Genomic DNA, 25,073 nt, shown 5'->3' on the forward strand with positions numbered 1-25,073 from the left:
AATTGCCTCAAAATATTAGGAATTAGGGGCCAAAAAAGGGGCAAAAAACAAGCATTTTTCTAGTTTCATGATAATAACTTGTGTGTAAGTGTATGGATCTTTCTGAAATTGTACTACAAGGTTCCATATCACAAAGGGAAAGCTGGAATTGAGTTTGGGGGTAATTGCTCAAAACATTTAGGAATAAGGGGCCAAAAAGGGGCCAAAAATAAGCATTTTTCTAGTTTCCAGACAATAACTTGTGTTCAAGTGTATGGATCTCTCTGAAATTGTTCTGCAAGGTACCATACCACAAAGGGAAGGCTGGGATTGAGTTTGGGGGTGATGAATCATAAGGGGGTTCAAAAAATTTGGGGGGTGGGGTTTCCTTTTTTATCTTTTTTTCCTTTTTTTTTCTTTTAAAATTTTCCATTTTAAGTTGGTTATTTCTGTTTTATATTTAAAAGCAAATAATAATGATATGGTAGGAGATACACACCAAACAGGATGTGTAAATTATTATATAATAAGTATTGTGCAATAGCAAGAAATTTTCAATTGCACAGTATTGCACAATAGCAAGAAATCTTCAATTGCACAGTATTGCACAATAGCAAGAAATCTTCAATTGCACAGTATTGTGCAATAGCAAGAAATATCCAATAGCACAATATTGCGCAATAGCAAGAAATTGTCAATTGTACAGTATTGCGCAATAGCAAGAAATATTCAATTGCACAGTATTGTGCAAAAGAATATACTTCGTTTAAAATGATTATTTCTTGACCAATTTCAATGGGGTTTTTTTCTTGAATTCTTGGGGTTCTTTAATATGCTGATTCGAACCGTGTATTAAGTTTTTGGATTTTGGGCCCCGTTTTTAAATTGGTCCACATTGAGGTCCAAAGGGTCCAAAATTAAACTTTGTTTGATTTCATCAAAAATTGAATTATTGGGGTTCTTTGATATGCCGAATCTAACCGTGTATTTAGATTTTTAATTTTTGGTTCCGTTTTCAAATTGGTCTACATTAAGGTCCAAAGGGTCCAAAATTAAACTTAGTTTGATTTTAACAAAAATTGAATTCTTAGGGTTCTTTGATATGCTGAATCTAAACATGTATTTAGATTTTTGATTATGGGCCCAGTTTTCAAGTTGGTCCAAATCGGGGTCCAAAATTAAACTTTGTTTGATTTCAACAAAAATTGAATATATGGGGTTCTTTGATATGCTGAATCTAACCATGTATTTAGATTTTTGATTTTTGGGCCCCATTATCAACTTTGTCCACATTGAGGTCAAAAGGGTCGAAAATTAAACTTTGTTTGATTTCATCAAAAATTGAATTCTTGGGGTTCTTTGATATGCTGAATCTAACCATGTATTTAGATTTTGGATATTGGACCATAATAGGTGAATGTCCAATTTAAAATTTTTAAGTTCTTAGACCACATTCATTCTGTGTCAGAAACCTATGCTGTGTCAAATATTTAATCACAATCCAAATTCAGAGCTGTATCAAGCTTGAATGTTGTGTCCATACTTGCCCCAACTGTTCAGGGTTCGACCTCTGCGGTCGTATCAAGCTGCGCCCTGCGGAGCATTTTATTATAATTTGGATAAATGTTTTACATTGTTATAAATCAAATATGAGAATTTGAGTCAAATGGGTGAACATGAATTTGACAGCTAGTGCCCCTTTAATATCTATATTTTTAACACCATTGGTCATGTTGACCTGAGTCTTCATTTAAATGGTGCTGCCAATTCATGAACTTAATGTTCAATAAGAGAATATGGTATTTATGACAGATTTTTTTTATAGTTTCATAAACTTTGGTCAATTCAGAGTTGAAAATATTGTAGAGATACTTTAATATGGGGTTTTAAGTTTTAACCAGTATTTTACATGCACACAAACTTCCCCTTTGCCTAAACCATATTAAAAGTAAACCTTTAAAAAAAACCTGCTTAGCCCCCACAGGATGACCACTTACTTTAACAAGGTAGTAAAAGAAAGCACATAACTTAAAAAAGCTAGGTCAAAACAGCTCAGGAATCTTAGGTAGCTATTATTATTTTCAGCCTTGAGATCCTCATTTGAATGTTTGGGTTATTTAAACCATGTATTAGTTAATTGGGTTAGAAGAGTTTTTTTCTTTATGTGCTGTCTCAAGCCTGTCTCAAGCCTGTCCCAAGCCTTCTGAAATCCAGTGGTTATCGTTGGTTGCTGTCTGCTATATATGTTTTTATGTCCCCACCACTATGCTGGGGGGGCCTTAAGTTTTACCCTCATCTGTCTGTACGCCCCGAAATTGGTTTCCTTTCTTTAACTTTAGTTTGCCTCAACCAAATGTTATGATACTTATGCACAATGCCTATTACCATCAAACACAGATCAAGGTTGAATTTGGATGGCGTTACTTTCACTTTTCATTTGTTATGCCCCTTTATAAATTGGGAAATTGACAAATTTGCTGTTTTGCATTTTCTATGACTTTTACTGTTCTTGAGTTATGTCTCTTTATAACTGGAAAAAATTATTTTGTTCAAACTCTAATTGTTTTATGTACTGAGAAAATGTTACATTGCATATTTACAAGTGGAGGCATCTGTGTCCAATGGACTGATTCTTATGTTTGTTCATAATTGTAGCATAAACCAGGCCTTTTGCTATTTTGAAATGCTTTACATTTTGTCACACTGAGGCCTTTTATAACTCACTATACGGTACAGGTTGTGCTCATTTGCTCATTGTTGAAGGCTGTAATAGTTCACATTTTAGTCCCTTGGTCTACTGTTAGTTTTCTTATTAGCAATCTCCTTATTTTTGTATTCATTTTGGAAAAGGTGTATTGATAAAATATGTTTATGAAAATACTTTTGACCATTTCAGGGAAACAGATGAGGCAGATTTGTTACAGAGAGCAGCTTTAGATGTTCATGCACATTTCGCTGATTTTGATAATTACATGCCAACTAGTCTGTTTATTGCAACCTGGGATCATGTTGGATTCTACAAAGAAAATGACACATTGGTAATGTTACATGTTCTTTTTCTCTTTGTTTATTTATCAGATGAATATTATGTTTTATAGGCAGATACCCTGTTTAAATTGGAACTCTGTTTAATCAAAATTGTAAACAATCAAAATATGATGTATTTGACATGTTCACAGCTGTTTCTAAAGTCATTAAAAGTTTATTGCATCTCAGCTGTATTATCTGAGATATTGTAGGTTATATATTTGTTTACATACAAATTATAGACTGGAACTATTGATATGTCATCTTTTTGTTAAAAACAAGTAGTCATGACAACGGATAATAATAAGCTAGATACATAATTTTGAAATGATCTTGAAGATGCATTCACATAAATTCCATTGAAAGAAAATTCAATAGAAAAATCATGTATTGATGTGATGCTTCAGTCTGTATCTCTACCCACGGCAAAAGTACCTTTCTCAGGAAAAACTTACACAACAAAAATCCTGAAAACTGTTAACATAATGAGCCTATTGTGAAGGAGTTTGGTTAGCCTTTTGCATTCAGAGGTGTATAAGTTTACCGGTATAGCCTAAAAACTTCAAAGGTTCCAATATTTGTTTATATTTTCAAAATCAATTTCTATTATGAAAAGTACTAGATTTATGAGCCAAGGGAAATAATTTCTTCATGGGGTTGTACATTAAAAGTGAAGTTTGAACATCATTTAATGATATCAACTTTCTAATTTCTCTTAATTGTTCCCATACACAAAAGACTAAACATTTTGGACCTTGAAAATGCATCAATTTAAAGAAAATCAAACTGTTAGTACACTTTTCTTTGTCTTATATGTTTCTATACTTTTATTATAGTCTGTTCAGAACTTTGTTTCTGAATTTACTTTAGTGTTTTCTTGAACATTTAGAAAATCACCCCGTGAACCAATATTATCAGACAATATTTATAAAGAAATTTAAGTGCTGCTATAATATATATATTGTTAAACGATTTTACTATGTAAATGAATAATTTGCAGACTGCAGTCCTTTTGCAACAATTGCTATTTTTTAGATGTTTATTATTTGCGCCAAATATTATTTTTGAAAGGTATCTATTATATTGACTTTCTGAATAAATGTGACTATGAATGTCAATGTTGCAAGATATGCCAAAATGATAAGAAAGCATTCAATTCTTATAATTACATTTTAATGCTACAACCATGAAATTAAGAGTTAATATCAACTTTTTCGTTTGTTTTTCAAGGCATTATTAAAACATTGTAATGGATAGCACGTGATATTGGAGTGCCTCCATTGTAACGGATAGCACGTGATATTGGAGTGCCTCCATTGTGACGGATAGCACATGATATTGGAGTGCCTCCATTGTAACGGATAGCACGTAATATTGGAGTGCCTCCATTGTAACGGATAGCACATGATATTGGAGTGCCTCCATTGTAACGGATAGCACATGATATTGGAGTGCCTCCATTGTAACGGATAGCACCTGATATTGGAGTGCCTCCATTGTAACGGATAGCACGTGATATTGGAGTGCCTCCATTGTAACGGATAGCACGTGATATTGGAATGCCTCCATTGTAACGGATAGCACGTGATATTAGAGTGCCTCACGATTGTTGTCAGCCAATCAAACTTACCGATTCTAATGAAACATGCATGTAATGTAATTATTTGCCTTTAAAAATACCAAAATTATACAAGAAAAGAACTTAGTAGTAGAGATTATGTTTTTTTCTTAAATTACAAATTGCAGCCTTTAATATAATTATTATGTTGTCTGACTGTTATTAATAGATGTTGTCTGACTACATCTGATTTACATAGATGTAATAAATAAATATTTCATCTTTTCACTTGTTCTAAAAAATTAGTTTTGATAAATCAGGTCAGATGATGTTTTGTTGTTATGGATTTGGAATGGAATCTTAATTGGTCTATTTTCTGTCATCAAATTGATACCTTATCACTGCTTTTGTATGGCAATATAAATTGCTGTACTATCTTGTCTTTTCTGATTTAATTGCCACAATCTGAACTTTTGGCTGATAAATGATAACACTTCTATGTAAGTATTAGATACACTTTGAGGGTGTTAGCCCGAATGGTTGTATCTAATTTACACCCAAGATATTATTGTCAGTGCAGAATGATAGTTTTCAATAATTAAGAAGGGGGTCTTTCAGTGATTTGACCATATGTTATTGAAAAGCCTGATAAATGCAGGGTATTCAATTTCATTTAACGACATCTTGGTGTAAATAGTATAATTAAATCAATTTAGATATTTTATAACTATTATGTCAATGTGAAATGTTGGTCTAAAAGTCTGTTGTCACTATGACAGTTTTCCGGTACAAGTTTTATTGGTCAAAGTTTTTGATGGATTTTTTTATAGTGATAACCGTCAAAGAAAACTTTGAAGGACTTGGATGGAATAGAATCTCATCCTATTTATCTTGAATGGACTTGGACAGGCATTATCCAATCACAAGTCACTATCAAAGTTTTTCATTAAAATCTTGGTCAAAGAAAAAACTGCACTGTGATTGGATAATTTCTGTCCAAGTCCATCCTAGTTTCAAGAAAAATAGGATGAGATTCTATTCCATCCAAGTCTGTCAAAGTTTTCTGACAGTTGAAAACTTTGACGGTTGTCACTATAAATAAATCCATCAAAAACTTTGATCAAGAAAACTTGTACAATAAAACTTTGATTGTGACAGCGGGCCTTAAAGGAGGATTTTTTGTAAAATAAATTGGTGCATATTTTGATTTTGGCACAAATGATACTTTGGTAACTAATATTTTGAAAACTAGTCGTGCTATTGGGGCAAATAAGTTAATTGTGCACGAAAGGACACATTTTATGTGCAAACGGATTTCTCCCTATTTGCATACATACGGTAGTAACTTATATTATCATGACCTGAAAATTGATAGATGAACTATGACATTCTATAACATAATGTATAACATGCTTTAATTTACACATGTTTCACAGACATTAACATTGTGTCATATCTTGTGGTTATTTTTAAATTTCAAGAATTTTAAGACTTTTGACATTGATATAATAGACTACAATACACATTTGAATATAATATGAAATATACTATTGGAGAGATAAGTTCTTTATATTATGAAAAAAAACCAGTCAACTTTGAGATTACTTGTATAGGGGTCTTAGTTATAGGGCATTAGAATATTTGTTTTCCAGGGATCATCTGACTTCAGTTTAGATATTTCCATTTACACTGATCATCATAGTTAGCTGCTATTGTTTTTTTCATTGTTTAAACAATTATGCATTTGAAATGAATTGATAAATCCTCAAAGTTGCATTTCAAAAGAGTAATACAAATTTATAAATAAACTTTATTTTCACAATGTAAGACATAATGAAGAATAAGATATAAATATAGCTGAAAAATAGTTGTAATTTGTTTTTTTCAGTTAAACACTTTCCAGATAGTGATTGCTTCTGATGGTCAGGATTCCTTTATTTGTTACCATTATCTTGATGATGGAATTAACTGGATCACTAGTTCAGGGAAGGAAAGCCCATATTATCCAGATCCTCCAGCTCAGGCAGGATTTGATTCTGGGGAGGGACGACGGTATTACAGATTACCAAACTCTGGAACAAAACAAGTTAAGGACCTTGCTACGTAAGTAATTTAGATAAATAAAATATCCTTGAAAATTTGTATTTACAAAGGGCCAAGTGAGCTTTTCTCATGACTTGGCGTCCGTCGTCCGTTGTTGTCCGTTAGAGTATACAAAAATCTTTTCCTCTGAAACTGTCAGGCCAAATTTAACCAAACTTGGTCAAATCATTATTGGGGTATCTAGTTTGAAAAATATGTCTTATGACCCCCCCTGACAACCAACATAGCGGACCCAGGTTAGGGGAGGGTTGTCGCCTTCAAACTAGTTTAACCCCACCACATTCTGTATGTGCCTGTCTCAAGTCAGAAGCCTGTAATTCAGTGGTTGTCGTTTGTTGCTGTGTAACATATTTGTTTTTCGTTCATTATTTTGTACATAAATTAGTTCGTCAGTTCTTTTGTTGAATTTTTTTTACATTTGTCATTTCGGGGCCTTTTATAGCTAACTATGCGGTATGGGCTTTGCTCATTGTTGAAGGCCGTATGGTAACTTATATTTGTTAATTTCTGTGTCATTTGGTCTCTTGTGGAGAGTTGTCTCATTGGCAATCATACCACATTTTTATATTATGTGGCTAAAATTAGAACATAAGGGTAAAATGCAAGTTTTGTCTATTGTCTTGAAAACTACTACATGTATGAATAAAGGAAATCTGAAAGGAACAGAAATGTTCTAAATGTTGAGATCTATACCTACTGTCCGTTTACATCGAAACTATCAGATGGCTTCTTACAGGAGTTATTGCCCTTAAATGACAAATTTTACCAATTTTTTTTTATATTTGCCTATTATATTGATTATATATCAATAGATAGAGGGAAACTTGATAAGCAATACAAGTTCAACACAAAAGAGATTTTAGTCACAAATTATATTCGAGTCAGCAACGTTGGAGAGTGTCATTTGTTGAAGATGCACATAGACCTAGGAAAGCCTCGTATCTATATTCTAAATTAGTGTGTTGCATCTAGGAAAATGTTAAAATGCCTTTCACCAACATATTTTAACATTATTAACTTAAGATTGAGAGCCTGAAAACAGAGTCAGTTTAAAGTATGTGGAAAGGAAAAATTCTTCTGTTGTATTCATCGTCTAGCCCTGATGTCACATATTTATAAAGACAAAATGAAATGAACTTTACCCCAAATCAGTGCTTTATACATCTTCCTGTAGATCATCCACCTCCCTGTATAATGTTAAAACCAGATGTCCATCAAACTGCAGTCTGTAATGAATATATATGTTGTTTATAATTGATCCATGTCAATAGGCCAGCCAGGTTGTAGACTGCAAATTACAAAGTGCTTAAGTTAATTATGTGGTGAGGTAAAAGTAATTGGTTTCCCTGATTGACTTCTGATGTTTAGAGTGATTTGCAGTATGGCCATATACAAACTGTCAATTTAATTACACATATAAAAACATAAATTCATGTATGATATGATTTGGCAACTTAACCTCATTTCAAATTCCATTTTTAAATTTATACATATAACCAGTTATTTCCTAACAGATCAATGGAGATATACTTAAACACAAGGATGTAAAAAAGTCACTGTAGGAAATTCAAATGATCAAGTAACCCATAACACAAAGCTATACGAAAGATAATTGATTGTTGCTGTTTAATTCCACTCTCAGCACTCTTTGCTATATCAGTTTTTATGGAAGCTGGAATTTCCAGTGAGAACCACTACCTTCAGCAGGAAAACTGACGATCCTAGCCATTTTAGATTGGAGTCAAACACACCTTGCCACGAGAGGTTTTGAACTCACATCTTCAGTGATGACAGGCTAATGAACACTGTAGATGAACTTCTTATTCTACTTATGTACAAAATTCCTGGAAGATATAAAAAGCCCAGGGATAACAAAATGTGAAACTATTCGAAAGTTTGAATGAATTTACATATTTTATCTTATAAAATACAGATGTTAGTATTGATAGCACTCCATTTGGACACTTTACTCTGATGTCAGTTGTATGTTGAGATGATGTATCAATCAGGAGATTTCCCTCTAATGTAATTAACATTTTTTTTCTGATAATATAATGATTGAACTATCCTTGATAGCTAATGTTTATTTTACAGGTCCTCCAATATAAATGTGCCTGGAGCCTGGATTTATAGGATTGGTAGAACTAATGGAGGCAACATATTATCTCCTGATCTAAACACTGGGGATGGTAAATGCTCCTAAGAATATTTATTAATAAAAGGAGAGAGGTGGATATACATCAATGAGAGCAAGCCATCCACACTAAAAATACCAAAAAGATATCTATAAGTCAACATACAATTTAAACAATATACAATAGCTTATAATGATAGTCTTATAACATACATCTTATAAGTTCCACAATTTAATTTTTGACTGGTTAGGAGATTACCTTTAAATATTTGTTTTCCCTTGGTAAATAAATCAGTTATTCTAAGATGAACTTGAATCATGAAAAAAAAATGTAATTCAGACATTGTTATTGAACAATGTTTATATCCAATCATAATATGAATGAGTCTCTAGTCACATGAATGTTCTGAGCTTTGTCTGGTCTAGTTGTTTGAGCTTTTGCTACAATATTGATAAAATGTAACATGTAGGACAGTGAAAACATTGCTGAGTGTCCACACTTCTTGCATAGTTTCAAGGCAACAATAAATGTATAATGTCATGTTGTTTCAGTGACTATCTTTGAACCTGACATGGGATCAGATACATGTTTAGAAGGAGCCAAAACTTGTCATATCAATGCACAATGTGTAGATTTTGAGAAAGGTTTCTGTTGTGAATGTATGACACCATTCTATGGAAACGGATTAAGCTGTTTGAAACCAGGTATGTTTATGTCTATGCTCTTTGTTCTGTTGTGAATGTATGACACCGTTCTATGGAAACGGATTAAGCTGTTTGAAACCAGGTATGTTTTATATGTCTATACTCTTTGTTCTGTTGTGAATGTATGACACCGTTCTATGGAAACTGATTAAGCTGTTTGAAACCAGGTATGTTTATGTCTATACTCTTTGTTCTGTTGTGAATGTATGACACCGTTCTATGGAAACGGATTAAGCTGTTTGAAACCAGGTATGTTTATGTCTATGCTCTTTGTTCTTTTGTGAATGTATGTCACCGTTCTATGGAAACGAATTAAGCTGTTTAAACCAGGTATGTTTATGTCTATGCTCTTTGCTCTGTTGTGAATGTATGACACCATTCTATGGAAACGGATTAAGCTGTTTGAAACCAGGTATGTTTATGTCTATGCTCTTTGTTCTGTTGTGAATGTATGACACCGTTCTATGGAAACGGATTAAGCTGTTGGAAACCAGGTATGTTTATGTCTATACTCTTTGTTCTGTTGTGAATGTATGACACCGTTCTATGGAAACGGATTAAGCTGTTTGAAACCAGGTATGTTTATGTCTATGCTCTTTGTTATGCTGTGAATGTATGACACCATTCTATTGTAATTCCACTTTGACATATACAGGTATAACAATCGCCTAAGAGCTGAAGGTTTTTTGTTACATGAAATTGTATGATTAAGAGATATTTTCATCTAAATCCAAGAAAAAAACAATGTACAATAAGAGATAGCTTTCTAAGCAGCTTTACATAACTAAAGATATTCACAACAACACAAAAAGAAATATCTTAAATGTGGATCTCACACTCAATAATGGGATCCTTTAATTAATTTTACCAACCAGTAATAAATAAGTTTTTTTTTTAATCAGAGCAAATAATAAAACAATGACATTAAGTATTGGTATACTGGAAGCAGTGAATTTTTTCTCAGACATGAAAGTTGTACTATCACTATTATACTGAATCCAATGTATATTTTGCTAAGTTTATTTTAAGGTTTGAGAAAAATGCCTTCTTGTCCATGTTAAATTTCATCTTAACTTGTGTGTTTCAGTTTGAGATAAATAAAAAACTAAAATAAAAATTTAATTATCAATGAATCATTGTTGCACAGATTCCAGACAGGTATAAATGTAATTACAGAAAAATAAAGACATATGCTTAGCAACCGGTTACTCAAAAAACCAAATCAAATCCTTAAACATTTGATACTTTTATTTTTTAGCAAGAGGTAAATACACTGTGTGTAAACAGAATACAATTGTGTGTAAACAGAATACAATAACAATTAATGTATATGGTATTAATTTATATCTGCAACAAACTTTTCTGAATTTCAAATTCTTGATATATATATTCAACTTATCTCTTTCTCTGAAAAGTTGCATATAGTATACATATACATATATATATATATATATATATATATTGGTAAATTAAAACTTTATATGGGTCACCATTGTATAGTTATATCCTTTACAAGAGAGTAAAAATGATTTATTTTCATGTTATATCATAGATATGTTTGATCTTGAATCAATTTCTTACTCTTAAGTGTGTACAATGGGAGGTAACTCTCATTGTACCTAATTGATGCCTTGTACTAGATTTGCCCGTCTTGTTACTTCATCCAGGTTTTAGTTAACATATGGTTTTAAGCAAGAGAGCATGTTCCAGTCACATTTTATTATGTATTTGATATATTTTTTTTCTTATAATTTTATTCTTACAGGGTTCAGATGCTTCATATTGACACTTTGTTCATTGTAGCTTATTGATACCATGTTTGGTATAACTAATTATTTGATTGCATTTTTATAATAAAGCACCTTTCACAAAACACTTTTAGTTGTCAATTGACAAAAGGGTAAGTTGACATGGGTCCTACTACCATCAATATTTTATATTTTCATATTCTTTCTTTGAAAAGGATTGGCAGGAAAAAATCAAACTTGGCAGAGAGGTTCCTTGCATGGTTCTTTCCTTTTGTTCCAATTTATTGATAAACATTGCCACAATAATATTCCAAATTCTGATTAGTTGAATTTTGAAAAACTTCTCAAGAACATTGTATAAATCAAAAATTGTTTTCTTATCACTGAAATTTGTGGAGTACCATGATTTTTTGTTTTTTGACCAGGCATTGATTTTGAAGAATCAGTATTTTTTTGTAATCCTGCAGGATGATTTCAGAGAGGCTGGCATGAATGAAAATCTATTAATTTTTGATTGGTTTTAGTTGCAAGAACAAATGAAGTTAATTTAATACTAACAATTCAGGATCATTTTAAAAAAAAAAAACTTTGTGAAAAAAGGTCTAATACAGCTTCAATGAGCCCCCAAAAAGACAGTTTGGTCTGAATTACAAAGAATATTTCTTTCAGTGACTGAATTGTATAAATTATTCCAATGATTTGTTTTATTTCGGTGCCAAACAGGCTCAAGGGACCAAAAAAGTTTCTTGAAAAAAAACCTTTGATGCAGAAATGTTTTTCAAAATGAGTTTAAGGTAGATCAGGAGTTTAAATTGATTTTTTTATTGCAAATAGCTGCAAATGATCAGGCTATTAACATTTGATTGAGAATTGGAATTTATATATGGGACTTTTCATTTAAATGATTTTATCTTATGGTAACATCTGTTTTTAGAAAAAAAGAAAATGATTTCATGGATTTAAAAAAATAGATCTATGTTAAACCAAGGGAGATAACTTTGAAGATAATTTATTTTCATAAAGAAATGTACAATTAATTTACTTATGTTACATGAAAAAAAGTATGGTGACCTCAATTTTTATTGTTGTTTTCTTAAAGCACATTACAAGAGCTATCTTCTCATATTTTAATTTTCCATGTACAAATAATGTATAATCCTTACAAAATCTGTATCCTGAAACTCAGTGACCCATACTTTTTATAATATTTGTGAAAATGGCATGATATAGACTATATTTTATCATTTTTAATTTTATCTATTTATAAACTGAAGCACTTTTCTGGATTTACCTCCAACACCAAGAACATCAAGAAATCTCAAACCCAAAAATTGGAAAGCCAGGGATCTATAACAATTTAAAAGCTTTATGACCAGAAGGAGCTGAAAAACTGATAGTGAAAGAATATATCTTAAAATACATGTGTATAAAAACAAAATCTCTAAAAAAAAATAAATAAGAAAGAAGTATTATTAAGCAAGAAGAAGAAACTGTATTAATCTTAGTTGATCAAAGATATGTTATTATATTAACAGGAGTAGCTCAGAGACTGAACGGCAAGCTTAATGGGGTATTGAACAGCCTGTCTCTAACGAACCTAGACATGCATGCTTATGTAGTTACCGCTGATGGAAGAGCCTACACAGCTATAAGTCGTATCCCCAGAGCCATCGGAGCACAGATGTTGACACTGAACACTATTGGTGGTATCGTTGGATGGATGTTTGCTGCCACACAATCAGATAGAGCTAAAAATGGGTATATGTTGACAGGTAGGACTGTTAGAATAGCAAACGCTTTAAATCTGAAATATGAAGGCTTTAAAAAAACAAGAAGAAGGAGGAGACATAGGAAGAAATAAAGAAAAGTTGTCAAATTAAAAGATGTTAGAAAACAAAATTGGAAGTAAATCTTAAATAGATGCTGCAAATATCTTATTTCCTTAGGATTAAAACACATCAATACTTCTGATTAAACATACAAAGTTGAAAGATACAAAAAGCTAACAATTATAAATATTCTATCCATGTTTTAGTCTATATTAAATAATATTTTTATTTCACTGCATTTTCTTCATATCAACAACCTGTCACTAGCAATGAGCTAAAATATTTACAAATTATTCATTTTGAGGATAAATTCAAACTTCATCCTTGGAAACAAATTTGGCCGGTTAGTATTGTAAAAGAACAAATCCTATTGAAGTAGCACAATGATATATAGATTTGTAAGTAAACCTCACAAGGACCTTTTTAGTCACAGTATGATTTAATTTTAGGTGGTGAATTTAACAGAACAGCAGTAATTAAGTATCAGAGTGGGCAAACTGCATATGTTAGACAACAGTTCTTTGGCCATGATGCTCTAGATAGCATTGCCCTACAGACCACGATAGAAGGAACTGTCCCCGATATAATTAATGGAGTAAAGATCACAATAGATGATTATAAGGAAGAGTATAGGAGGGTTTCTCCAGGTATTAAAATTTGACAACTGTTATAAGAATCAGGCAATAGGAATTTAATTATATTTGAATAAAGTGTAATTTTTCGAGCTTACTAGTAGTTCTGATTATAAACCTCCTATTATCTAATAATGAAGATTTTTGGACAATTGTCAATGAAAACAGCAAACTTTGTCATGTATACATAGATTATTTTGATTTTGATATGTCTGTGAGAAGGCTTGTTTTCTTCATTAATTAGGTGTACTCATTTTGTTTTCTCATTAATAAGGTGTTATAAAATCATTTTCCACAAGAACATACAGAATGAACGAAGTAGCATACAAGTATACCTGGGATCAAACCATTACATTCAAGGAATGTCAACACGACCCATCCAGACTGATTTCTGATAGTATGAGATTAGGTGTAACTAGAAACTTTGTTGTCTATGATGACCAGAATGATGTTGTCAGATACGCTATGTCTAATAAAATTGGAATTATGACTGGTAAGTACGATGGAAGTTCACAATTCAGAATATATTGACTGTGAAATTTATAGTCTTCTTTGCATGAAAGATATAGAAGGTAAGACACATGTATTAAGGTTCGTTCATCAGATACTATAAGCAAAAGATCCACTATATTTGCTCTATGGAGTAGTTGTTAGATGTACATGTCAATTGAGCAGGATTCACCTGACTTCTGCCTCATTTGGATGGTTCAAAGAATCATGTAATAAACATTAATTATAAACAGTAAAAGTACAACTACATTTGGTTGAAAGAACTCTAGTTATATATAAATGCACCTCTTGTGAGGAATAATTGATCTCTACTTCACAAAGTTTAATGATTATCATGTTGAATAAGATTCCTACACAAGTTAATACTGTATGAAGTAAAAGATCAACTATGCATGTTAATAGATTTTTAAGGGTACCATCACTGTACATATAAATAAAAGGAGATAAGGGATATACACCAATGAGATGGTAATCCAATGACACAAATGACCACCAGATATTTTGAAAAAGAGGGCAATATACAGTTTTCAGTAATAGACAGGTGTCTGTCTGATGGGTTCATCCGATATTGACCTCATTTTCATTTTTCAGTTTTCCTCAATGAAATATTTGCCACTGGATGTTCAACAAATAATCAATCATTTTTGATATTCAAAGATCCATTTGAAGTTGATACCATCATTTTAACAGTTGATATATTGAATGCTGTATATTGATACCTGCCTAATTGACAGGCCTCACCTGTATGACATTGTCCTCAATATCATTGGTTAGTCAAATTGTAAAAACCTGACTATGTCTAGACTTATGAATTAATAACAAAATGCAAGATTTTGAACCTGTTGAGTTCAATTCTGTATGTACCTAAACCTAAGAATTTCCAGAATTTTGACAGTTTATTAGATTATTGTGCTATTTTTATCAGTATGTACAATTATAAAATCACAGATGTTTTTCAGGGTTAGTTAAGTTATAAATGTATATAGAAATATACAATTAAACATATAATAGAGAAATGTGTTTGTAGGAATGGATCCCTGTCTTGAAGGAGTACAGAATTGTGATTCTAATTCTAATTGTATACCTCGTGGTGACCAGTATGATTGTGTATGTAAGACAGGATTCTCTGGTGATGGACGTGCTTGTACAGGTATGTTATATTGATATTGTTTTTAACCCTTACAAGACTACAAGATAAAATTGAGAATGGAAATGGGGAATATGTCAAAGAGACAACAATCCGACCAAAGAGTAGATACCAGCCGAAGGCCACCAATGGGTCTTCAACACAGCCAGAAAATTCTGCACCTGGAGGAGGTCCTCAGCTGGCCCCTAAATAAAATTGTGTACTGGTTCAGTGAAAATGGACGTCACACTAAACTCCAAAACATATAAAGGAACTAAAATTAAAAAAACATACAAGACTAACAAAGGCCAGAGGCTCCTGACTTGGGGCAAAAATGCGGCGGGGTTAAACATGTTTTGTGAGATCTCAACCCTTCCCCTATACCTCTAGCCAATGTAGAATAAAGAAACACATAGCAATACGCACAGTAAAACTCAGTTTAAAAGAAGTCTGAGTCCGGTGTCAGAATAGGTAACAAAAAAACTTAAGCAAAATGACAATGATACATAAATTAACAAAGGACTACCAGCAATTACTGACATGCCAGCTCCAGACCTCAATTAAACTTATTGAAAGATTATGTCTTCATCATATGAAAATCAGGTACAATCCCTCCCGTTAGGGGTTTAGTATCATACCATCATAAAATATATGAGAAGAACATAACCCGTATCATGCCAACAACTGGTTTTAGAATAAATGTGTTTATTTCCGACACAAAGACCCTATGAGTGAATCAATATTAATACCAAAATATGCAATCCTTAATGATCTGACAAAGTATCGTAACTATATCCCTTCCGAATAAGTCTGTTTAAAGGTTTGGTTAGCTTTTAAGGTGAATGCCGACATTTTTGTGCTTTGTAAAGAATATTACCATAAAATATTGAGTCTGGCCTTTTTGAAATCTTACACAACATAGATATGAAAAAGATTGTTATGATTTTTTTCATAATAAAAGTCAAAGTGAAAATTAAGAATATAACCACCAATGTTGAAAGGTCAAACAACCAAAGTTAAAACACTTCAATAAAATATCATTGACAATAAATACAAGTATGAAAATATCATCAACAGTAATATTTGCTGCTTGTGTTGACAGAATTTCTTTTTAGATGTGTTTAGTTTAATTATTTTAGTCTCCAGGAGTTATTAGCAATTGTACTTTTCAAGTTGTTAGAAATAGTATGTTATTTGCATGGTAGAAGGAAACAACTCATTAGATATGCTCAGAACCAAATATTAGATATTTATTGGTGCCAATTTACCTCATAAATTAGTCTGAATAATTATGACGTCCAGAAAGGCTATTTTAATTTTTTGCTATGATGCCTGCATTGCACAGCAAAAAATGAAAATAGCCTTTCTACACGCCTTAATTATTTGGACTACCTCTTGCAAGTAAAACTGATTGCTATATATGCATAAAAATCTTTACTTGTAAGTTTTTATCTTGTCTGCAATGAAAGTCATGGTATGCATAATGTAGGTGTTATGTTTCAGCAACTGTAGAATAGAAAATTTATAAAAACTTAAATATCTTATTTCCATTTTTACCCAGATATATTTGTGTATGGAGGTTATTCCTAATAAGACATTTTCACCTGTCAATTCCATCTGGCCATGACCTCATTTTCACACTTAAGTTATTTTAGATAGGAAAATTTTTCCTGATTAAGTCTGCACAGTAACTATACATTATAGGTCAACAACTTTGATTTATGGATTGGTTGTAAGGAGTATATATCTCTCTGACTTATAAAACATGGCCTTGACTCAGGGCCTAATCTAGGATTTTGGAGAGGGAGAAGTGACTTCTTCCATGAGAGAGAATGGAGAAGTGGTCAATTTCTTGGAGAAGAGAGATTCCATTACCGTTCCGGGTGCATTGTTTTCGTGCTTATCACTAAGGAAATTGTTTACTATGCAATAAAAAATATACTTGCAGTTTTTATACGACCGCAAAAATTAAAAATGTTTTGGTCGTATATTGGTATGACGTTGGCGTCGTCGTCGTCGTCTGGCGTCGTCCAGCGTCGTCCGAAGACACATTGGTTTTCGCACTCTAACTTTAGTTTAAGTAAATGGATCTCCATGAAATTTTACCATAAGGTTCAATACCACAAAAGGAAGGTTGGGATTGATTTTGGGGGTTATGGTACCAACAGTTAAGGAATTAGGGGCCAAAAATAAGCATTTTTGTAACTTCCAGACAATAACTTGTGTGTAAGTGTATGGATCTCTCTGACATTGTACCACAAGGTTCCATATCACAAAGGGAAGGCTGTAATTGATTTTGGGGGTATTTGCCTCAAAATTTTAGGAATTAGGGGCCAAAAAAGGGGCAAAAAACAAGCATTTTTCTAGTTTCATGACAATAACTTGTGTGTAAGTGTTTGGATATTTATGAAATTGTACTACAAGGTTCCATATCACAAAGGGAAAGCTGGAATTGAGTTTGGGGGTAATTGCCCGAAACGTTTAGGAATTGGGGGCCAAAAAGGGGCCAAAAATAAGCATTTTTCTAGTTTCCAGACAAGAACTTGTGTTCAAGTGTATGGATCTCTCTGAAATTGTACTGCAAGGTACCATACCACAAAGGGAAGGCTGGGATTGAGTTTGGGGGTGATGAATCATAATGGGGTTAAAAAATTTGGGGGGGGGGGGATTTTTTTTTTTTCTTTTTTTTTCTTTTTTTCCTTTTTTTTTTCTTTTAAAATTTTCCATTTTAAGTTGGTTATTTCTGATTTATATTTAAAAGCAAATAGTAATGATATGGTAGGAGATACACACCAAACAGGATGTGTAAATTATTATATAATAAGTATTGTGCAATAGCAAGAAATTTTCAATTGCACACTATTGCACAATAGCAAGAAATCTTCAATTGCACAGTATTGCGCAATAGCAAGAAATCTTCAATTGCACAGTATTGCGCAATAGCAAGAAATATCCAATAGCACAATATTGAGCAATAGCAAGAAATTGTCAATTGTACAGTATTGCGCAATAGCAAGAAATATTCAATTGCACAGTATTGTGCAAAAGAAGATACTTCGTATAAATTGCTTATTTCTTGATCAATTTCAATGGGGTTTTATTCTTGAATTCTTGGGGTTCTTTAATATGCTGAATCTAACCGTGTATTAAGTTTTTGGATTTTGGGCCCCGTTTTTAAATTGGTCCACATTGAGGTCCAAAGGGTCCAAAATTAAACTTTGTTTGATTTCATCAAAAATTGAATTATTGGGGTTCTTTGATATGCTGAATCTAACCGTGTATTTAGATTCTTAATTTTTGGTTCCGTTTTCAAATTGGTCTACATTAAGGTCCAAAGGGTCCAAAATTAAACTAAGTTTGATTTTAACAAAAATTGAATTTTTAGGGTTCTTTGATATGCTGAATCTAAACATGTATTTAGATTTTTGATTATGGGCCCAGTTTTCAAGTTGGTCCAAATCGGGGTCCAAAATTAAACTTTGTTTGATTTCAACAAAAATTGAATATATGGGGTTCTTTGATATGCTGAATCTAACCATGTATTTAGATTTTTGAGTTTTTGGCCCCGTTATCAACTTTGTCCACATTGAGGTCAAAAGGGTCCAAAATTAATCTTTGTTTGATTTCATCAAAAATTGAATTCTTGGGGTTCTTTGATATGCTGAATCTAACCATGTATTTAGATTTTGGATATTGGACCATAATAGGTGAATGTCCAATTTAAAATTTTTAAGTTCTTAGACCACATTCATTCTGTGTCAGAAACCTATGCTGTGTCAAATATTTAATCACAATCCAAATTCAGAGCTGTATCAAGCTTGAATGTTGTGTCCATACTTGTCCCAACTGTTCAGGGTTCGACCTCTGTGGTCGTATCAAGCTGCGCCCTGCGGAGCATTTTATTTCATATGTTATTGTACAAAAAGTGTACATAGAAAGTTCTTAATAAAAAGGTTTAGACAATATAGTTATTATTTATTTATTGATACCATTTGTACTGTCAACTTGAATTTAAGTCGAAATAAAATTTGTTGCTTGGGACATTAGGGAGTAGCCTAGTAATATTATGATGCATTAAATTCATATGCATCTGCCTCAATTTATTTTTAAAAGTCCAGAAAAATATGACTCCCAGTTTACCTGATGAATTTCACATGTCATTGACTGGGAATTTAATTTATGATCACCACTTGTCATTATTTTGTAAAATAATTATTGAATGTCCAGGACATCATGTTAATTTCTCGTTAAAGTTTGTAAGCCTATTAATGAAAATATCTGTCAATCACATATTAATTAATCGATATAGAGCTAATTTCTATCATTTTTATTAAGGATATCTTCTATATCAACGAAATTTGTGGTAAAAAAAAAATCCACTGCTGATCACAAGCTGGTCGAGTGTCATTCGTTTGTAATCACATTATCCATCAGCTGTCTTTCTACCTTTTATATTTCAATTTTATTTAATGAATATATAAATTTTTTGTTAATTCCCGAATAGTGCCATTGATCGACTCGTTAAAAAATAAAAAAATAAAACAAATCAGATGAGTGATTACGCAACATCCTCCGTACAATGATAACTTAAACAGACGGTCAGTTTTCCGTTTGAATAGTTTTGAATGTTATATCCGAGGATGTTCAAAGTCGCCGTTGAATTTATTTTATTTGGTCGTCGATAGTATTAGTCCTGGGTCGTTTCGAAAATCTCGACTTTCCTTGTCAGTCGCCATTTTTTTTTACCTGTGAGACTTGTAAATCACAAGTTATCTCCCTTTTACTGATTTTGATCGCGATTTGACTTCGCCATGAAGTCAATCAGCCGGCGAGATTTAGCGATTTTTAAAATTCGTTGGCGACTTAAATTGTCATTTCGCCGGCAAGATTATGGCCTGCCTTGACTTCATTTTCAAGTTCAATTAGTTGAAATGGTACAGGACTAGTTCTATTCCTCAATATTTATACATTGTAGGTCAACAATAATGAGTTCTTTTGAGGACCATCTGACGTGTTGCAATGCCTATACCACACTATTATATAAGATTATGTCAGATAGGTCAATAAAACTAAGTATGGGAGTAGGTTGTGATGAATATTATGATGTCTGCCTTGTTTGTCATACAGCCATACCACATTTTTATGCTGCAGTCCCTCCAGTTAGGTGAGGTTTATATATGATGGGTCATCAATATTTGGTATATGGTTTGGTTGTAAGGAGTATTCATCCAACTGACATATGTCAAATGACTTTCTGACTCATATCTCTCATATGGCCTCAATTATAGAACAAGAATACTTCCTGTATGGCTTTGTTTGAGATGTATATATGTCCCATCTGGAATATGACATATGTATAGCCTTCACCTCTTCTTACCTGTGTTACCAGTTAGAAAGACCTTGGGTAAAAAACTTTTGACAAAGCTTTTTATACGACCGCAAAAATTTTTGCGGTCGTATATTGGTATGACGTTGGCGTCGTCGTCGTCGTCGTCGTCCGAAGACACATTGGTTTTCGCACTCTAACTTTAGTTTAAGTGAATGGATCTCTATGAAATTTTACCATAAGGTTCAATACCACAAAAGCAAGGTTGGGATTGATTTTTGGGGTTATGGTACCAACAGTTAAGGAATTAGGGGCCAAAAATAAGCATTTTTGTAATTTCCAGACATAACTTGTGTGTTAGTGTATGGATCTCTCTGACATTGTACTACAAGGTTCCATATCACAAAGGGAATGCTGGGATTGATTTTGGGGGTAATTGCCTCAAAATATAAGGAATTAGGGGCCAAAAAAGGGGCAAAAAACAAGCATTTTTCTAGTTTCATGACAATAACTTGTGTGAAAGTGTATGGATCTTTCTGAAGTTGTACAACAAGGTTCCATATCACAAAGGGAAAGCTGGAATTGAGTTTGGGGGTAATTGCCGAAACGTTTAGGAATTGGGGGCCAAAAAGGGGCCAAAAAACACCTTTTTCTAGTTTCCAGACAATAACTTGTGTTCAAGTGTATGGATCTCTCTGAAATTGTACTGCAAGGTACCATACCACAAGGGGAAGGCTGGGATTGATGATGGGGGTAATTGCCTCAATTTTTTAGGAATTAGGGGCCAACAAGGGGCAAAAAACAAGCATTTTTCTAGTTTCAGGACAATAACTTGTGTGTAAGTGTATGGATCTTTCTGAAATTGTACTACAAGGTTCCATATCACAAAGGGAAAGCTGGGTTTGAGTTTGGGGGTAATTGCCCTAAATGTTTAGGAATTTATGGCCAAAAAGGGGCCAAAAAACACATTTTTCTAGTTTCCAGACAATAACTTGTGTTCAAGTGTATGGATCTCTCTGAAATTGTACTGCAAGGTACCATACCACAAAGGGAAGGCTGGGATTGAGTTTGGAGGTGATGAATCATAAGGGGGTTCAAAAAATTTGGGAGGGGGATTTTTTTTTTTTCCTTTTTTTTTTCTTTTAAAATTTTCCATTTTAAGTTGGTTATTTCTGATTTATATTTAAAAGCAAATAATAATGATATGGTAGGAGATACACACCAAACAGGATGTGTAAATTATTATATAATAAGTATTGTGCAATAGCAAGAAATTTTCAATTGCACAGTATTGCACAATAGCAAGAAATCTTCAATTGCACAGTATTGCGCAATAGCAAGAAATCTTCAATTGCACAGTATTGCGCAATAGCAAGAAATATCCAATAGCACAATATTGCGCAATAGCAAGAAATTGTCAATTGTACAGTATTGCGCAATAGCAAGAAATATTTAATTGCACAGTATTGTGCAAAAGAAGATACTTCGTATAAATTGCTTATTTCTTGACCAATTTCAATGGGGTTATATTCTTGAATTCTTGGGGTTCTTTAATATGCTAAATCTAACCGTGTATTTAGTTTTTGGATTTTGGGCCCCGTTTTTAAATTGGTCCACATTGAGGTCCAAAGGGTCCAAAATTAAACTTTGTTTGATTTCATCAAAAATTGAATTATTGGGGTTCTTTGATATGCCGAATCTAACCGTGTATTTAGATTCTTAATTTTTGGTTCTGTTTTCAAATTGGTCTACATTAAGGTCCAAAGGGTCCAAAATTAAACTTAGTTTGATTTTAACAAAAATTGAATTCTTAGGGTTCTTTGATATGCTGAATCTAAACATGTATTTAGATTTTTGTCGAGCCTGCGACTTTTGTCGCAGAAAGCTCGACATAGGGATAGTGATCCGGCGGCGGCTACGGCGGCGGCGGCGGCGGCGGCGTTAGCTTACTTCTTAAAAGCTTTATATTTTAGAAGGTGGAAGGTCTGGATGCTTCATACTTTGTATATGGATGCCTCATGTCACAAAGTTTCCGTCAGTCACATGTCCAATGTCCTTGACCTCATTTTCATGGTTCAGTGACTACTTGAAAAAAAAGTTAAGATTTTTTGTAATGTTAGATTCTCTCTTATTATAAGTAATAGGATAACTATATTTGGTATGTGCGTACCTTGCAAGGTCCTCATGCCCGTCAGACAGTTTTCACTTGACCTCAACCTCATTTCATGGATCAGTGAACAAGGTTAAGTTTTGGTGGTCAAGTCCATATCTCAGATACTATAAGCAATAGGTCTAGTATATTCGGTGTATGGAAGGACTGTAAGGTGTACATGTCCAACTGGCAGGTGTCATCTGACCTTGATCTCATTTTCATGGTTCAGTGGTTATAGTTAAGTTTTTGTGTTTTAGTCTGTTTTTCTTATACTGTATGCCATAGGTCTACTATATTTGGTGTATGGAATGATTGTAAGGTGTACATGTCTAGCGGGCAAGTGTCATCTGACCTTGACCTCATTTTCATGGTTCAGTGGTCAAAGTTAAGTTTTTGAGTTTTGGTCTTTTTTTCTAATACTATATGCAATAGTTCAACTATATTTGGTATGTGCGTACCTTGCAAGGTCCTCATGCCCGTCACACAGTTTTCACTTGACCTCGACCTCATTTCATGGATCAATGAACAAGGTTAAGTTTTGGTGGTCAAGTCCATATCTCAGATACTATAAGCAATAGGTCTAGTATATTCGGTGTATGGAAGGACTGTAAGGTGTACATGTCCAACTGGCAGGTGTCATCTGACCTTGACCTCATTTTCATGGTTCAGTGGTTATAGTTAAGTTTTTGTGTTTTGGTCTGTTTTTCTTATACTGTATGCCATAGGTCTAGTATATTTGGTGTATGGAATGATTGTAAGGTGTACATGTCTAGCTGGCAGGTGTCTTCTGACCTTGACCTCATTTTCATGGTTCAGTGGTCAAAGTTAAGTTTTTGAGTTTTGGTCTTTTTTTCTAATACTATATGCAATAGGTCATCTATATTTGGTGTATGGAAATATTTTATGATGTACCTGTCAGTCTTGCAGGTTTTATTTGACCTTGACCTCATTTTCACGGTTCATTGCTCAGTGTTAAGTTTTTGTGTTTTGGTCTGTTTTTCTAATACTATAAGCAATAGGTCAACTATATTTGTTGTATGGAAGGATTGCAAGCTTTATTACATGTCTGCCTGGCATTGTTCATCTGACCTTGACCTCATTTTCTTGGTTCATTGGTCAATGTTTAGTTTTCTTGGTTAAGTCTGTATCTTAGAAACTATAAACAATAGGTCAACTATATTTAGTGTATTGAATGAATGTAAGGTGTACATGTATTTCTTGTTTGGTTTATATGACCTTGACCTCATTTTCTTGGATCATGTTAAGTGTATGTGATAGTTGTAGTAAAGCTTTATATTTAGGACTATCAACATAATATCAATGATTAGTAAAGAAGGCGAGACATTTCAGCGTGTGCACTCTTGTTGATTATGGGCCCAGTTTTCAAGTTGGTCCAAATCGGGGTCCAAAATTAAACTTTGCTTGATTTCAACAAAAATTGAATTTATGGGGTTCTTTGATATGCTGAATCTAACCATGTATTTAGATTTTTGATTTTTGGGCCCCGTTATCAACTTTGTCCACATTGAGGTCAAAAGGGTCCAAAATTAAACTTTGTTTGATTTCATCAAAAATTGAATTTATGGGGTTCTTTGATATGCTGAATCTAACCATGTATTTAGATTTTTGATTTTTGGGCCCCGTTATCAACTTTGTCCACAATGAGGTCAAAAGGGTCCAAAATTAAACTTTGTTTGATTTCATCAAAAATTGAATTCTTGGGGTTCTTTGATATGCTGAATCTAACCATGTATTTAGATTTTGGATATAGGACCATAATAGGTGAATGTCCAATTTAAAATTTTTAAGTTCTTAGACCACATTCATTCTGTGTCAGAAACCTATGCTGTGTCAAATATTTAATCACAAATCCAAATGCAAAGCTGTATCAAGCTTGAATGTTGTGTCCATACTTGCCCCAACTGTTCAGGGTTCAACCTCTGCGGTCGTATCAAGCTGCACCCTGCGGAGCATTTTATTGGCTTCTATAAAAGGGAATGATTTTATATTTGGTCTGCAGCTTGATAATGTTGAGTTGTAGCATGTAAGCATTTTTTAGGTCTATTTTACTGCTACTTCCTGTTAAGTGATAGTGTGAAATTTCAATCGATTCTACACAGCGACGCAGGTCCAGACCAGGTATTGGACTTGTTAATACTTTTGTAGCATCAGGTTTATTTTTTTTAGATAGTTTTGAATCTCATGAATTATACATTATAGATTTGGAATATTTTGTATACAGAG

The 25,073-nt window shown here is 33.0% G+C and overlaps 1 protein-coding gene across 1 annotated transcript in view; it reads left to right on the top strand.

Moving 5' to 3' along the window:
• Positions 1-25,073, top strand: part of LOC127737333 (nidogen-2-like) — a 60,705-nt gene that overhangs the window by 14,840 nt on the left and 20,792 nt on the right. The window contains exons 3-10 of the mRNA XM_052247935.1: positions 2,876-3,017; positions 6,453-6,667; positions 8,762-8,856; positions 9,354-9,506; positions 12,790-13,026; positions 13,533-13,730; positions 13,990-14,208; positions 15,253-15,375. Of these exons, the coding sequence (XP_052103895.1) occupies positions 2,876-3,017; positions 6,453-6,667; positions 8,762-8,856; positions 9,354-9,506; positions 12,790-13,026; positions 13,533-13,730; positions 13,990-14,208; positions 15,253-15,375 (1,382 nt within the window). The remainder of the gene's footprint in view (positions 1-2,875; positions 3,018-6,452; positions 6,668-8,761; positions 8,857-9,353; positions 9,507-12,789; positions 13,027-13,532; positions 13,731-13,989; positions 14,209-15,252; positions 15,376-25,073) is intronic.

This window comes from Mytilus californianus, unplaced genomic scaffold (assembly GCF_021869535.1).
Source record: "Mytilus californianus isolate M0D057914Y unplaced genomic scaffold, xbMytCali1.0.p SCAF_4, whole genome shotgun sequence".
NCBI classification, from domain to species: Eukaryota; Metazoa; Mollusca; class Bivalvia; order Mytilida; family Mytilidae; genus Mytilus; species Mytilus californianus.